The 15,058-nt window shown below is 39.1% G+C and overlaps 1 protein-coding gene across 4 annotated transcripts in view; it reads right to left on the bottom strand.

Annotated features, from left to right (window-relative positions):
* The window catches only part of LOC110462082, a 30,161-nt gene that overhangs the window by 13,698 nt on the left and 1,405 nt on the right, over positions 1-15,058 (bottom strand). For 2 of the 4 annotated variants that reach the window (XM_021515906.1, XM_021515903.1), the window contains exons 2-5: positions 2,990-3,174; positions 1,570-1,694; positions 877-1,024; positions 381-517 (exon numbers count right to left, since the gene is read on the bottom strand). In XM_021515906.1, the coding sequence (XP_021371581.1) occupies positions 381-517; positions 877-1,024; positions 1,570-1,694; positions 2,990-3,143 (564 nt within the window). In that variant the 5' untranslated portion in view covers positions 3,144-3,174. Of the gene's footprint in view, positions 1-380; positions 518-876; positions 1,025-1,569; positions 1,695-2,989; positions 3,175-3,300; positions 3,357-15,058 lie in introns of those variants that run through there. The other 2 variants (XM_021515904.1, XM_021515905.1) reach the window with 2 other exon arrangements.

Raw genomic sequence — 15,058 nt, 5'->3', positions numbered from 1 at the left:
TCCCACAAAAAAACAAGATATGCATTTTAGTAGCACACTAAGAAATAAACTTTACAGTGTATATATGTTTGTTCTATTTAATGATATATACTACTGCATTGATCTGTTTCAATTTGTAAGGTTATATTCATGTGTATATTGTAAACACATATGTCCGGCTTCTGTACACATTATCTGTGGAATTGTCATTAAAACTGCATACGAATAGCGGAGACGACCGGTCGACGGGGCCAATTCGTGCGGAAATTGATGAATCGAAATCATAAGAACAAAACAGATTGAACATCAATACTTTGGACGCTTACATAATTTGCACTAATGTATTAATGTGAAATGAATCTGTTCTCTGCCTATTGGGTCAATATTCGTATGTATCTTACCTGTGCGAAGGTGACATCCGGGTCCCCCATAATTTTTGCCAAAACCCCACCGAGCCAGTTAGAGAAACGGTTGCCAGGGTTCCAACCAAAATCCTTCCGCAGACTCGGTAACAAGCTGAGAATGCCCCATTTATGATCTGAAGGTAAAAGGCATACATGTATAACTGGTATCGTCTTAAAACTTTCAACGTCGATTCGCCGTAAATGATTGATTACAGATTTAATTAATCAAATGTGAATCAAGGACACTTTTGTTTTAGTTTCTTTGTCTGTCGAATTTAATTTATAATTAAAAATAAACCGAACTTCATGACAATATTTCGTAGAACATTCAAACAATTTGGACTGGTTTATATGATGCGTGTTGTGCATGTTTTCTGGGTTTCAATTTTCCCCTTCGTCTGTGATAACTATTGAACTATGGATCCCCCTGTTTTTAATCGACACTGGCTAATAATCAACGCATGCCTTCGACATTTCACCCGATTCTACCTACCTAATAAAATAGTATTTAGATCTTGACTGAGGAATTCGTCTACTTCCTTGGAAGTGTAGCCGACTGCCACTAAAGCTGCCGTAATTGCTCCAGCACTGGTCCCAGCGAAACGTTTAATGTTCTGCATGAATCCAAGGTCCTCGATAACCTTTATTATAGGAAACATAATGTAATATCTCACTACTTTGTTAAGACAGGTATGCAATGATAAGAATTGATGTTCAGTATTGCCAGAATGGAACGTATAAATTGTACATTATATGATAATTACAAATACTAATAAAATGTGTTGGTATGCAGCATTCCTTTGGCAATAAGTGGGTAGAATAAACGAACTTGTGATTACATATGTAGACACACTGTCTCTCGTCAATTACATGTCTGTGTTTTATAGACAACAATAAAGATATCTATCTAAGTTTTCGTATTATAAATATTACAATATTCCAACTGTAAAGGAACATATGTGTCTTATAATGCGTAATATAGTATCAATGTTTGTATATTTATTTTAGAACATACACATGTTTCTATACCTTGTAACATTATTATTGCAGCAATTAAATTTTTCGAATATCCAGCTTTCAATAAATTCGTTACTATATCACAGTGGTTAAAATGCAATCGTATGGACATTTTTGAAACGTATATTTTTTTTATATTTTTATTATTTTTTAATAAAACTATAAGAACCTTTAAGGCACCACAAAACCCGGCCCCTTCAGCCCCACCGCCTTCAAACACAAGGTTCTCAAACGGAAAAATGTTGTCCCCTAAACCATCATACTCGTCAACAGGAGCGTTCTCTTCTATAGCCACTGCAACATCAGAAATAGATATGTTAATTAGAGGTTATCAATTACAAATGTATATAACGTATTGTTATGTTATCCTGTATTATCCCGACAGCCTGGTATTAAGCTGAGGCATCATAGAGGTTGTGCTCCTCACATACTCGCAACAGTCAGGGCCGTATAATGTCGGGCCTAGATAGCAACCAGGCAAACGAAAAGGATTTGGAAGGAAATATAAGGAACAATGGATATCCGAAGTGCTTCAACAAGGAATCAGAACAGGACTTTTTGTCTCTGTAACGTCCTGTAAGGAGAGGACACGCGAGACTAGCCTCGAATTAGCAGGTCTAGGGCCTGTTCGTTTATGCGGAACAATCGGTTTGACCGTTTATAAATGTAACAATTTCGGGTATAAATCCTGGCGGACCTGCAAATGTTTATGCAGGTAAAGCAGCATCAGATTACTAGGTCCGACATTATTTGATAAACGAACAACTGTGGTCCGACCGGTGTGGTCGTTTAAACGAAAACGGCCATAGTCGTCGTGTGTCCCCTAAACGGAAGACACAGAGGAAACATTTGAAAGAGAGATACAAATTAGAATAGTAATAATAAGCTCAAAACGAAAATAATTTATTTAAAAAATGTTAATTAAAAATCAACACATGCTCGTTTATGTAATCCTCCGTGTTTTATTTCGGCAATTTTCAAAATAGGAACAGCTAATCCGGTTCAACTAGCGACCTAGGTACAAGAGTGATACTGTCTACTGAGCACTGCTATGCAAACGCTTGCAACACGTTTATCGATGTGTTGTTAGGTTAAATTGAACATGCTATTTGCTATATAACCAAGGTAATTACTAGGTATACGACATTCAGTGGGGGATGATGAAATAATTAACTGATCGCATTCTTCCATATTATGTTATTTGTGAAAGTGGTTGATTTCTCCGCCTTCGGGCCTTCCGCACTATTACTGTACCAATTGGTCATAAAAGGATGATTTCCCCGCCTTCCACCTACACACATTAGTACCATATTGTCAACGAGGATTTCTCCTAACCCAGCTCGTTTCCATTGTTATCAATCACAAAAAAACTCATGTTCATACGAGTATGTAAGGTAATAGGATAATTATTCATTCTCGACCGCACGACAGCTACATGTACAGTGTAACAGTCTCATGGGAATTGTGCATGTATCAAATGCAGGAGATCGATACCCTTACCTATTGCAGCAGAGAAATGAACACAGAGTTATGTCAAACTACAGCGTTTTGTACGTGGACCGGACCACGATCTATCGAAGAAAGGTTACCTGAATCTGGTTCATCCGTTGACGTCACTGATTCCATCCGCTGTGCCAGTAATTTGGCATTTTCTTTTTTCTGTTTGTCCAAGGGTGTCGTTTTTTTATCCACAGGGTTCTTTTCCTTTGGTTTTTTGGCCTCTTTGCTACCGTTGGTACCCATGCTTGAACTCTGAGCACTAGGAAATTATCAACTGAAAAATATTAACCGATAGGAAATGAAACAACCCTATTGATCTCACACACACGCGGAATGAAATATTTGCACATAAATGACTTTCATTTTATAAATATTCATCGGCTAGAACAGGGTCGACTACCTCCTGTGTTCTTACGAGGTATATTTCCGTTGCTGGTTCCACAGTCGGTAGGACTCTGACTCTATTTATCAGAACACTGACACACAGAGTGTGAACCCCCGATCTCCGCTTCTATGCTATTTTATCGATTGCTACTTTTGGTTGAACGAAATTGTTTGTGTTGGCGTCAAAGTCTAATTTGTCTACCTAAATGCAATCAAGTGTACATTGTAAACAGCTTAAAACAAACAATTGAAGATAACAAACATTTTATATTTACACATTGTTACATACGAATGACATTCATTTATTACTTAACATATACTACCTTCAATGCACAAAATACAAAATACCGTCTCTACTGTATAACTTCAGGATTCTAGGGTTGGACTTAGCATCAACCTTAAGACCAGGCTAAACATAATACTGTCTTGTTTTTATTAAACCACATACTTCCTCCAAACGTATAATCATATACCTCCTCCCGAAACACAAAATCTTATACTCCCTCCATAAATATATTTTATACTCCCTTCACACATACATATTCTTATACTCCATGTCATAAAATATTATCTTATATTCCCTCCTACCATTCATAATCTTGTACTTCCTCCCAAAACACACAATCGTATTCTCCCTCCATAATCATAATTTTATACTCCCTCCCAACATACATACTCTTATACTCTCTTCCCGCATACGTAATAGTATACTATCTCCCAACACATTTTGTATTATTCTCCTTCCCAACACACATACTCTTGTACTCCCTCCCTACACACATAATCTCATACTCCCTCCCAACACACACAATCTCATACTCCCTTCCAACACATAATCTTATACTCCCTCCAAACACATATATTATTATACTCCCTCCAAAAACACACGTGATCTTATACTCTCTCCCAACACACATAATCGTATACTCCCTCCCAACACACATACTAGTATAGTCCCTCCCAACACAAATAAACGTATACTCCCTTCCAACACACATAACATTATACTCCCTCCTTACATAGATAACATTAAACTCCCTCCCTACATATTATCTTATACTCTCTCCCAACACATATAATCGTATACTCCCTCCAAACAAACATAACAGTATACTTCCTCCCTACATCTATAATCTCATATCATACTCCTTCCCAACACATACTCGTATACACCCTCCCTACATACATATCTTTATACTCCCTCCCTACACACATAATCTCATACTCCTTCCCAACACATCATCTTATAATCCCTCCCTAGACACATAACATTATACTTCCTCCCTACACATTTAATCTTAGACTCCCTCCAAAAACACACGTGATCTTATACTCTCTCCCAACAAACATAATCGTATACTCCCTCCCAACACACATTCCCTTAAACTCCCTACCAACGCACGTAATCTTATACTCCCTCCTTACACAGATAACATTAAACTCCCTCCCTACATATTATCTTATACTCTCTCCCAACACATATAATCGTATACTCCCTCCCAACAGACATAACATTATACTTCCTCCCTACACATTTAATCTTAGACTCCCTTTAAAAACACACAATCTCATCTCCCTCCAAACACATAATCTAAACTCCCTCCCTACACACACAATCTGATACTCCCTCCCTACACACATGATATCATACTCCTTCCCAACACATTATCTTATACTCCCTCACTACACACATAATCTCATACTCCTTCCTACCACATTATCTTATACTCACTCCCAACACACGTAATCTTATACTCCTTCCCTACACACATAACATTATACTTCCTCCCTACACATTTAATCTTAGACTCCCTTTAAAAACACACAAGCTCATCTCCCTCCAAACACATAATCTAAACTCCCTCCCTACACACATAATCTGATACTCCCTCCCTACACACATGATATCATACTCCTTCCCAACACATTATCCTATGCTCCCTCACTACACACATAATCTCATACTCCTTCCTACCACATTATCTTATACTCACTCCCAACACACGTAATCTTATACTCCTTCCCTACACACATAACATTATACTTCCTCCCTACACATTTAATCTTAGACTCCCTCCAAAAACACACAATCTCATACTCCCTCCCAACACAAATAATCTTATACTCCCTCCCTACACACATAATCTCAAACTCCTTCCCAACACATTATCTTATACTCACTCCCAACACACGTAATCTTATACTCCTTCCCTACACACATAACATTATACTTCCTCCCTACACATTTAATCTTAGACTCCCTTTAAAAACACACAAGCTCATCTCCCTCCAAACACATAATCTAAACTCCCTCCCTACACACACAATATGATACTCCCTCCCTACAAACATGATATCATACTCCTTCCCAACACATTATCTTATACTCCCTCACTACACACATAATCTCATACTCCTTCCTACCACATTATCTTATACTCACTCCCAACACACGTAATCTTATACTCCTTCCCTACACACATAACATTATACTTCCTCCCTACACATTTAATCTTAGACTCCCTTTAAAAACACACAATCTCATCTCCCTCCAAACACATAATCTAAACTCCCTACCTACACACACAATCTGATACTCCCTCCCTACACACATGATATCATACTCCTTCCCAACACATTATCCTATACTCCCTCACTACACACATAATCTCATACTCCTTCCTACCACATTATCTTATACTCACTCCCAACACACGTAATCTTATACTCCTTCCCTACACACATAACATTATACTTCCTCCCTACACATTTAATCTTAGACTCCCTCCAAAAACACACAATCTCATACTCCCTCCCAACACATAATCTAAACTCCCTCCCTACACACACAATCTGATACTCCCTCCCTACACACATGATATCATACTCCTTCCCAACACATTATCCTATACTCCCTCACTACACACATAATCTCATACTCCTTCCTACCACATTATCTTATACTCCCTCCCAACACACGTAATCTTATACTCCCTCCCAACACACGTAATCGTATACTCCCTCCCAACACACATAATCTTATACTCCCTCCCAACACACGGAACGGTATACTCCCTCCCAACACACGTAATCGTACACTCCCTCCCAACACACATAACAGTATACTCCCTCCCAACACACGTAATCATATTCTCTCTCCCAACACACATAATCGTATACTCTCCCCAACACACGTAATATTATACTCTCTCCAACACACTCCCTCCTAACACGCATAATATTATACTCCCTCCCAACACACATAATCCTATACTCCGTACCAACACACATAACATTATACTCCCACCCAACACACGTAATCTTATACTCCCTCCCAACGCACATAATCTAATACTCCCTCCCAACACACATTCCCTTTTACTCCCTACCAACACACATAACAGTATACTCTCTCCCAACACACGTAATCTTATACTGCCTCCCAACACACATAACAGTATACTCCCTCCCAACACACGTAATCTTATACTCCCTCCCTCCTAACACACGTAATCGTTTACTCCCTCCCAACACACATAATCTTATACTCCCTCCCAACACACGGAACGGTATACTCCCTCCCAACACACGTAATCGTACACTCCCTCCCAACACACATAACAGTATACTCCCTCCCAACACACGTAATCATATTCTCTCTCCCAACACACATAATCGTATACTCTCCCCAACACACGTAATATTATACTCTCTCCAACACACTCCCTCCTAACACGCATAATATTATACTCCCTCCCAACACACATAATCCTATACTCCGTACCAACACACATAACATTATACTCCCACCCAACACACGTAATCTTATACTCCCTCCCAACGCACATAATCTAATACTCCCTCCCAACACACATTCCCTTTTACTCCCTACCAACACACATAACAGTATACTCTCTCCCAACACACGTAATCTTATACTGCCTCCCAACACACATAACAGTATACTCCCTCCCAACACACGTAATCGTATACACACAATCTCATACTCCCTCCCAACACATAATCTTATACTCCCTCCCTCCACACATAACTTTATACTCTTTCCCAACACACATAATCGTATACTCCCTCCCAACACACGTAATCTTATACTCCCTACCTACACACAATATCTCATATTCCCTCCCAACACACGTAATCTTATACTCATTCCCAACACATCAGCTTATACTCACTGCCAACACACGTAATCTTATACACCTGCCCAACACACATAATCGTATACTCCCTCCCAACACATGTAATCGTATACTCCCTCCCGACACACGTAATCGTATACTCCCTCCCAACACACATAATATCATACTCCTTCCCAACACATCATCTTATACTCACTGCCAACACACGTAATCGTATACTCCCTCCCAACACACGTAATCGTATACTCACTCCCAACACACGTAATCTTCTACTCTCTCCCAAAACACAACATCTCATATTCCCTCCCAACACACGTAATCGTATACTCTCTCCCAACACACATAATCGTATACTCCCTCCCAACATACGTAATCTTATTCTCTCTCCCAAAACACATAATCGTATACTCCCTCCCAACACACGTAATCGTATACTCCCTCCCAACACACATAACAGTATACTCCCTCCCAACACACATAACAGTATACTCCCTCCCAACACACGTAATCTTATTCTCTCTCCCAACACACATACTCGTATACTCCCTCCCAACACAGGTAATCGTATACTACCTCCCAACACACATTATCGTATACTCCCTCCCAACACACGTAATCTTATTCTCTCTCCCAACACAAATAATCGTATACTCCCTCCCAACACACGTAATCGTATACTCCCTCCCAACACACATAATCGTATACTTCCTCCCAACACACATAATCTAATACTCCCTCCCAACACACGTAATCGTATACTCCCTCCCAACACACGTAATCTTATACTCCCTCCCAACACACGTAATCGTATACTCCCTCCCAACACACGTAATCTTATACACTTTCCCAACACACATAATCGTATACTCCCTCCCAATACACATAATCGTATACTCCCTCCCAATACACATAATCTTATACTCCCTCCCAACACACATTATCGTATACTCCCTCCCAACACACATAATCGTATCCCCCCTCCCAATACACATAATCGTATCCTCCCTCCCAACACACGTAATCTTATACACTTTCCCAACACACATAATCTTATACTCCCTTCCAACACACATAATCTTCTACTCCTTCCCAACAAATATAATCTTATACTCCCTTCTAACATACATAATATCACGTAATCTTATACTCCCTCCCACCACACGTAATCGTATACTCCCTCCCAACACACGTAATCTTATACTCTTTCCCAACACACATAATCGTATACTCCCTCCCAATACACATAATCGTATACTCCCTCCAAATACACATAATCGTATACTCCCTCCCAATACACATAATCTAATACTCCCTCCCAACACACGTAATCGTATACTCCCTCCCAACACACATAATCGTATTCTCCCTCCAAATACACATAATCGAATACTCCCTCCAAATACACATAATCGTCTACTCCCTCCCAATACACATAATCGTATACTCCCTCCAAATACACATAATCGTATCCTCCCTCCAAACACACATAATCGTATCCTCCCTCCCAACACACATAATCTTATACTCCCTTCCCAACACATATATTATCATACTCCCTCCCAACACACATGCTAGTATAGTCCCTCCCAACACACACAATCTTATACTCCATCGTATACTCCCTCCCAACACACGCAATCGTATACTCCCTCCCAACACACCTAATCGTATACTCCCTCCCAACACACATAACAGTATACTCCCTCCTAACACACGTAATCGTTTACTCCCTCCCAACACACATAATCTTATACTCCCTCCCAACACACGTAATCGTATACTCCCTCCCAACACACATAATCGTATACTTCCTCCCAACACACATAATCTAATACTCCCTCCCAACACACATAATATTATACTCTTCCCAACACACATAATATTGTACTCCCTCCCAACACACGTAATATTATACTCCCTCCCAACACACGTAATCGTATACTCCCTCCAAACACACACGTAATCGTATACTCCCGCCCAACACACGTAATCGTATACTCCCTCCAAACACACACGTAATCGTATCCTCCCTCCCAACACACATAACAGTATACTCCCTCCTAACACACGTAATCGTTTACTCCCTCCCAACACACATAATCTTATACTCCCTCCCAACACACATAAAAATATGATCCCTCCCAACACACGTAATCGTATACTCCCTCCCAACACACATAAAAATATACTCCCTCCCAACACACGTAATCGTATACTCCCTCCCAACACACATAATATTATACTCCCTCCCAACACACACGTAATCGTATACTCCCCCCCAACACACGTAATCGTATACCCCCTCCCAACACACGTAATCTTATACTCTCTCCTTACACACATAACAGTACACTCCGCCCCAACACACATAATATTATACTCCCACCCAACACATATAATCTTATACTCCCTTCTAACATACATAATCTTATACTCCCTCATACTCCTTCCCAACACATTATCTTATACTCCCTCACTACACACATAATCTCATACTCCTTCCTACCACATTATTTTATACTATAATCTTATACTCCTTCCCAACACATATAATCTTATACTCCCTTCTAACATACATAATCTTATACTCCCTCCCATCACACATACTCTTTTACTCCCTTCCAACACACATATTCTTATACTCCCTTCCAACACACATAATCTTATACTCCTTCCCAACACATATAATCTTATACTCCCTTCTAACATACATAATATTATACTCCCTCCCTACACACATAATCTTATACTCCCTTCCAACACACATAATCTTCTACTCCTTCCCAACAAATATAATCTTATACTCCCTTCTAACATACATAATATTATACTCCCTCCCTACACACATAATCTTATACTCCCTTCCAACACACATAATCTTATACTCCTTCCCAACACATATATTATTATACTCCCTTCTAACATACATAATCTTATACTCCCTCCCAACACACATAATCTTATACTCCCTTCCCAACACATATATTATCATACTCCCTCCCAACACACATGCTAGTATAGTCCCTCCCAACACACACAATCTTATACTCCTTCTCTACACACATAATATTATACTCCTTCCTAACAAACATAATCTTATTCTACCTCCAAACACACATAATCTTATTTATTGATACTTGCTCCCAACATGTATGGTTATACCCACTTCCACGCACGCATAAGGTTATACTATTTCCTAACAACTCAAGAAAAGATCTCAAGGTCAGGACAAAATGAAAATATATAAAACACAGCGGCAGCACCCATTGAGAAAATCGAAACTCGTCGATGTTAAGAGAAAGAGTGAAAAGAAATTTTGTCATAAACGCCCACAAGAATCGTTGGTGAAAACCCGATGATCCATTGGGACAACTGTTTCCTAAATAATGTAACACATCCTCAACATTGAAATCAAAACTCAATGTCGTCAAGGAAAAGAAAACCCAGGTAAATTAATCTTAATCGCACTCTAGAAACGTACCTGAAACCAGGAGCATCAAAGGAGTGAGCGTTTCCTTAACACAAGGAACACCCGCCATAACATACCTTGTGTCTACTCAAGTAATGGAAATAGGTCACATATGTAAATATAATATATTCAAATCAGGGAATGACGACGATCTGAAAGTGGCAATATATCTGACAGGTAACAAAGCATATCCATATACACTTAAAATAGAAATATCTGAATACTTTCAGATGGCTGCATTTTGCTCAAGATTTTGTACTGATAGGATAGCCCAGCTATGAATTATTAATGAAACCTCGTAAAGTCGGTTCTTGCTCATCAATGAATCACTGACCGTCCGTCTTATCGGGAAGTTAAAGAAAATGTCTCTGTGTGACATTTAGTTTATAAATGAAGTAATTGATTCATAATTAAAACATGTATGTGATGTCGGTCAAAAGACAGGAAACAATTATAATCAATGGGGGCCATGACAAGGACTATTTTAATTTTACAAACATAATATTGTACTCCCTCCCAACACACATAATATTATACTCCCTCCCAACACATATAATCTTATACTCCCTTCTAACATACATAATATTATACTCCCTCCCTACACACATAATCTGATACTCCCTCCCTACACACATAATATCATACTCCTTTCCAACACATTATCTTATACTCCCTCACTACACACATAATCTCATACTCCTTCCTACCACATTATTTTATACTCACTCCCAACACACGTAATCTTATACTCTCTCCCAACACACATAATCGTATACTACCTCCCAACACACGTAATCTTATTCTCTCTCCCAACACACATAATCGTATACTCTCCCCAACACACGTAATATTATACTCTCTCCAACACACTCCCTCCTAACACGCATAATATTATACTCCCTCCCAACACACATAATCCTATACTCCCTACCAACACACATAACATTATACTCCCTCCCAACACACATAATCTTATACTCTCTCCCAACACACGTAATCTTATACTCTCTCCTTACACACATAACAGTACACTCCCTCCCAACACACATAATATTATAATCCCTCCCAACACAAATCCTATACTCCCTACCAACACACATAACATTATAATCCCTCCCAACACACGTAATCTTATACTCCCTCCCAACACACGTAATCTCATACTCCCTCCCAACACACATAATCTAATACTCCCTCCCTACACACGTAATCTTATACTCCCTCCCAACACACATAACCGTATACTCCCTCCCAACACACATAATCTTATACTCTCTCCCAACACACGTAATCTTATACTCTCTCCCAACACACATAATCGTATACTCCCTCCCAATACACATAATCGTATACTCCCTACCAACACACATAACAGTATACTCCCTCCCAACACACATAACGGTATACTCCCTCCCAACACACGTAATCGTATACTCCCTCCCAACACACATAATCTAATACTCCCTCCCGACACACGTAATCTTATACTCCCTCCCAACACAAATAATATAATACTCCCTCCGAACACGCATAATATTATACTCTTCCCAACACACATAATATTGTACTCCCTCCCAACACACATAATATTATACTCCCTCCCAACACATTTAATCTTAAACTCCCTCCAAAAACACCCAATCTCATACTCCCTCCCAACACATAATCTTATACTCCCTCCCTACACACATAATCTCAAACTCCTTCCCAACACATTATCTTATACTCACTCCCAACACACGTAATCTTATACTCTCTCCCTACACACATAACATTATACTTCCTCCCTACACATATAATCTTAGACTTCCTCCAAAAACACACAATCTCATACTCCCTCCCAACACATAATCTTATACTCCCTCCCTACACACATAACTTTATACTCTCTCCCAACACACATAATCGTATACTCCCTCCCAACACACGTAATCTTATACTCCCTCCCTACACACATAATATCATACTCCTTCCCAACACATCATCTTATACTCACTCCCAACACACGTAATCTTATACTCTCTCCCAACACACAATATCTCATATTCCCTCCCAACACACGTAATCTTATACTCATTCCCAACACATCATCTTATACTCACTGCCAACACACGTAATCTTTTACACCTTCCCAACACACATAATCGTATACTCCCTCCCAACACATGTAATCGTATACTCCCTCCCAACACACATAATCGTATACTCCCTCCCAACACACGTAATCTTCTACTCTCTCCCAAAACACAATCCCTTTTACTCCCTACCAACACACATAACAGTATACTCCCTCCCAACACACGTAATCTTATACTCTCTCCCAACACACATAATCGTATACTCCCTCCCAACATACGTAATCTTATTCTCTCTCCCAAAACACATAATCGTATACTCCCTCCCAACATGCGTAATCTTATTCTCTCTCCCAAAACACATAATCGTATACTCCCTCCCAACACACATAATCGTATACTCCCTCCCAACACTTGTAATCTTATTATCTCTCCCAACACACATAATCGTATACTCCCTCCCAACACACATAATCGTATACTCCCTACCAACACACATAACAGTATCCTCCCTCCCAACACACGTAATCTTATACTCTCTCCCAACACACATAATCGTATACTCCCTCCCAATACACATAATCGTATACTCCCTACCAACACACATAACAGTATACTCCCTCCCAACACACGTAATCTTATACTCCCTCCCAACACACATAATCTAATACTCCCTCCCAACACACATAACCTTATACTCCCTCCCAACACACATAATCTAATACTCCCTTTCAACACACATATTCTTATACTCCCTTTCAACACACATAATCTTATACTCCTTCCCAACACATATAATCTTATACTCCCTCCCTACACACATATTCTTTTACTCCTTCCCAACACACATAATCTTATACTCCCTTCCAACACACATAATCTTATACTCCTTCCCAACACATATATTATCAAACTCCCTCCCAACACACATGCTAGTATAGTCCCTCCCAACACACACAATCTTATACTCCCTCTCTACACACATAATATTTTACTCCTTCCTAACAAACATAATCTTATTCTACCTCCAAACACACATAATCTTATTTATTGATACTTGCTCCCAACATGTATGGTTATACCCTCTTCCACGCACGCATAAGGTTATACTATTTCCTAACAACTCAAGAAAAGATCTCAAGGCCAGGACAAAATGAAAATATATAAAATACAGCGGCAGCACCCATTGAGAAAATCGAAACTCGTCGATGTTAAGTGAAAGAGTGAAAAAAAAAATTGTCATAAACGCCCACAAGAATCGTTGGTGAAAACCCGATGATCCATTGGGACAACTGTTTCCTAAATAATGTAACACATCCTCAACATTAAAATCAAAACTCAATGTCGTCAAGGAAAAGAAAACCCAGGTAAATTAATCTTAATCGCACTCTAGAAACGTAACTGAAACCAGGAGCATCAAAGGAGTGAGCGTTTCCTTAACACAAGGAACACCCGCCATAACATACCTTGTGTCTACTCAAGGAATGGAAATAGGTCACATATGTAAATATAATACATTCAAATCAGGGAATGACGACGATCTGAAAGTGGCAATATATCTGACAGGTAACAAAGCATATCCATATACACTTAAAATAGAAATATCTGAATACTTTCAGATGGCTGAATTTTGCTCAAGATTTTGTACTGATAGGATAGCCCAGCTATGAATTATTAATGAAACCTCGTAAAGGCGGTTCTTGCTCATCAATGAATCACTGACCGTCCGTCTTATCGGGAAGTTAAAGAAAATGTCTCTGTGTGACATTTAGTTTATAAATGAAGTAATTGATTCATAATTAAAACATGTATGTGATGTCGGTCAAAAGACAGGAAACAATTATAATCAATGGGGGCCATGACAAGGACTATTTTGATTTTACAAAAATTACTTAAACACATATCAAGGTAATGTAGAGAAAATACTGGGCACTTATAACTCATCATTCAAACATAGGTTTGTGTTTACTTTTCAGACTATACAGTCATACATGGATGAATGTAGGAGTGGATATATTTGTCATAAACGAATGTATTCTTCTGGTTAAATGACAAACGCCCAACCAATGT

The sequence above is a fragment of the Mizuhopecten yessoensis genome, unplaced genomic scaffold (genome assembly GCF_002113885.1).
Source record: "Mizuhopecten yessoensis strain PY_sf001 unplaced genomic scaffold, ASM211388v2 scaffold10745, whole genome shotgun sequence".
Classification (NCBI taxonomy): domain Eukaryota; kingdom Metazoa; phylum Mollusca; class Bivalvia; order Pectinida; family Pectinidae; genus Mizuhopecten; species Mizuhopecten yessoensis.
Note: the sequence above shows the minus strand (reverse complement) of the source record. Positions and strands in the feature narration are given on the sequence as shown.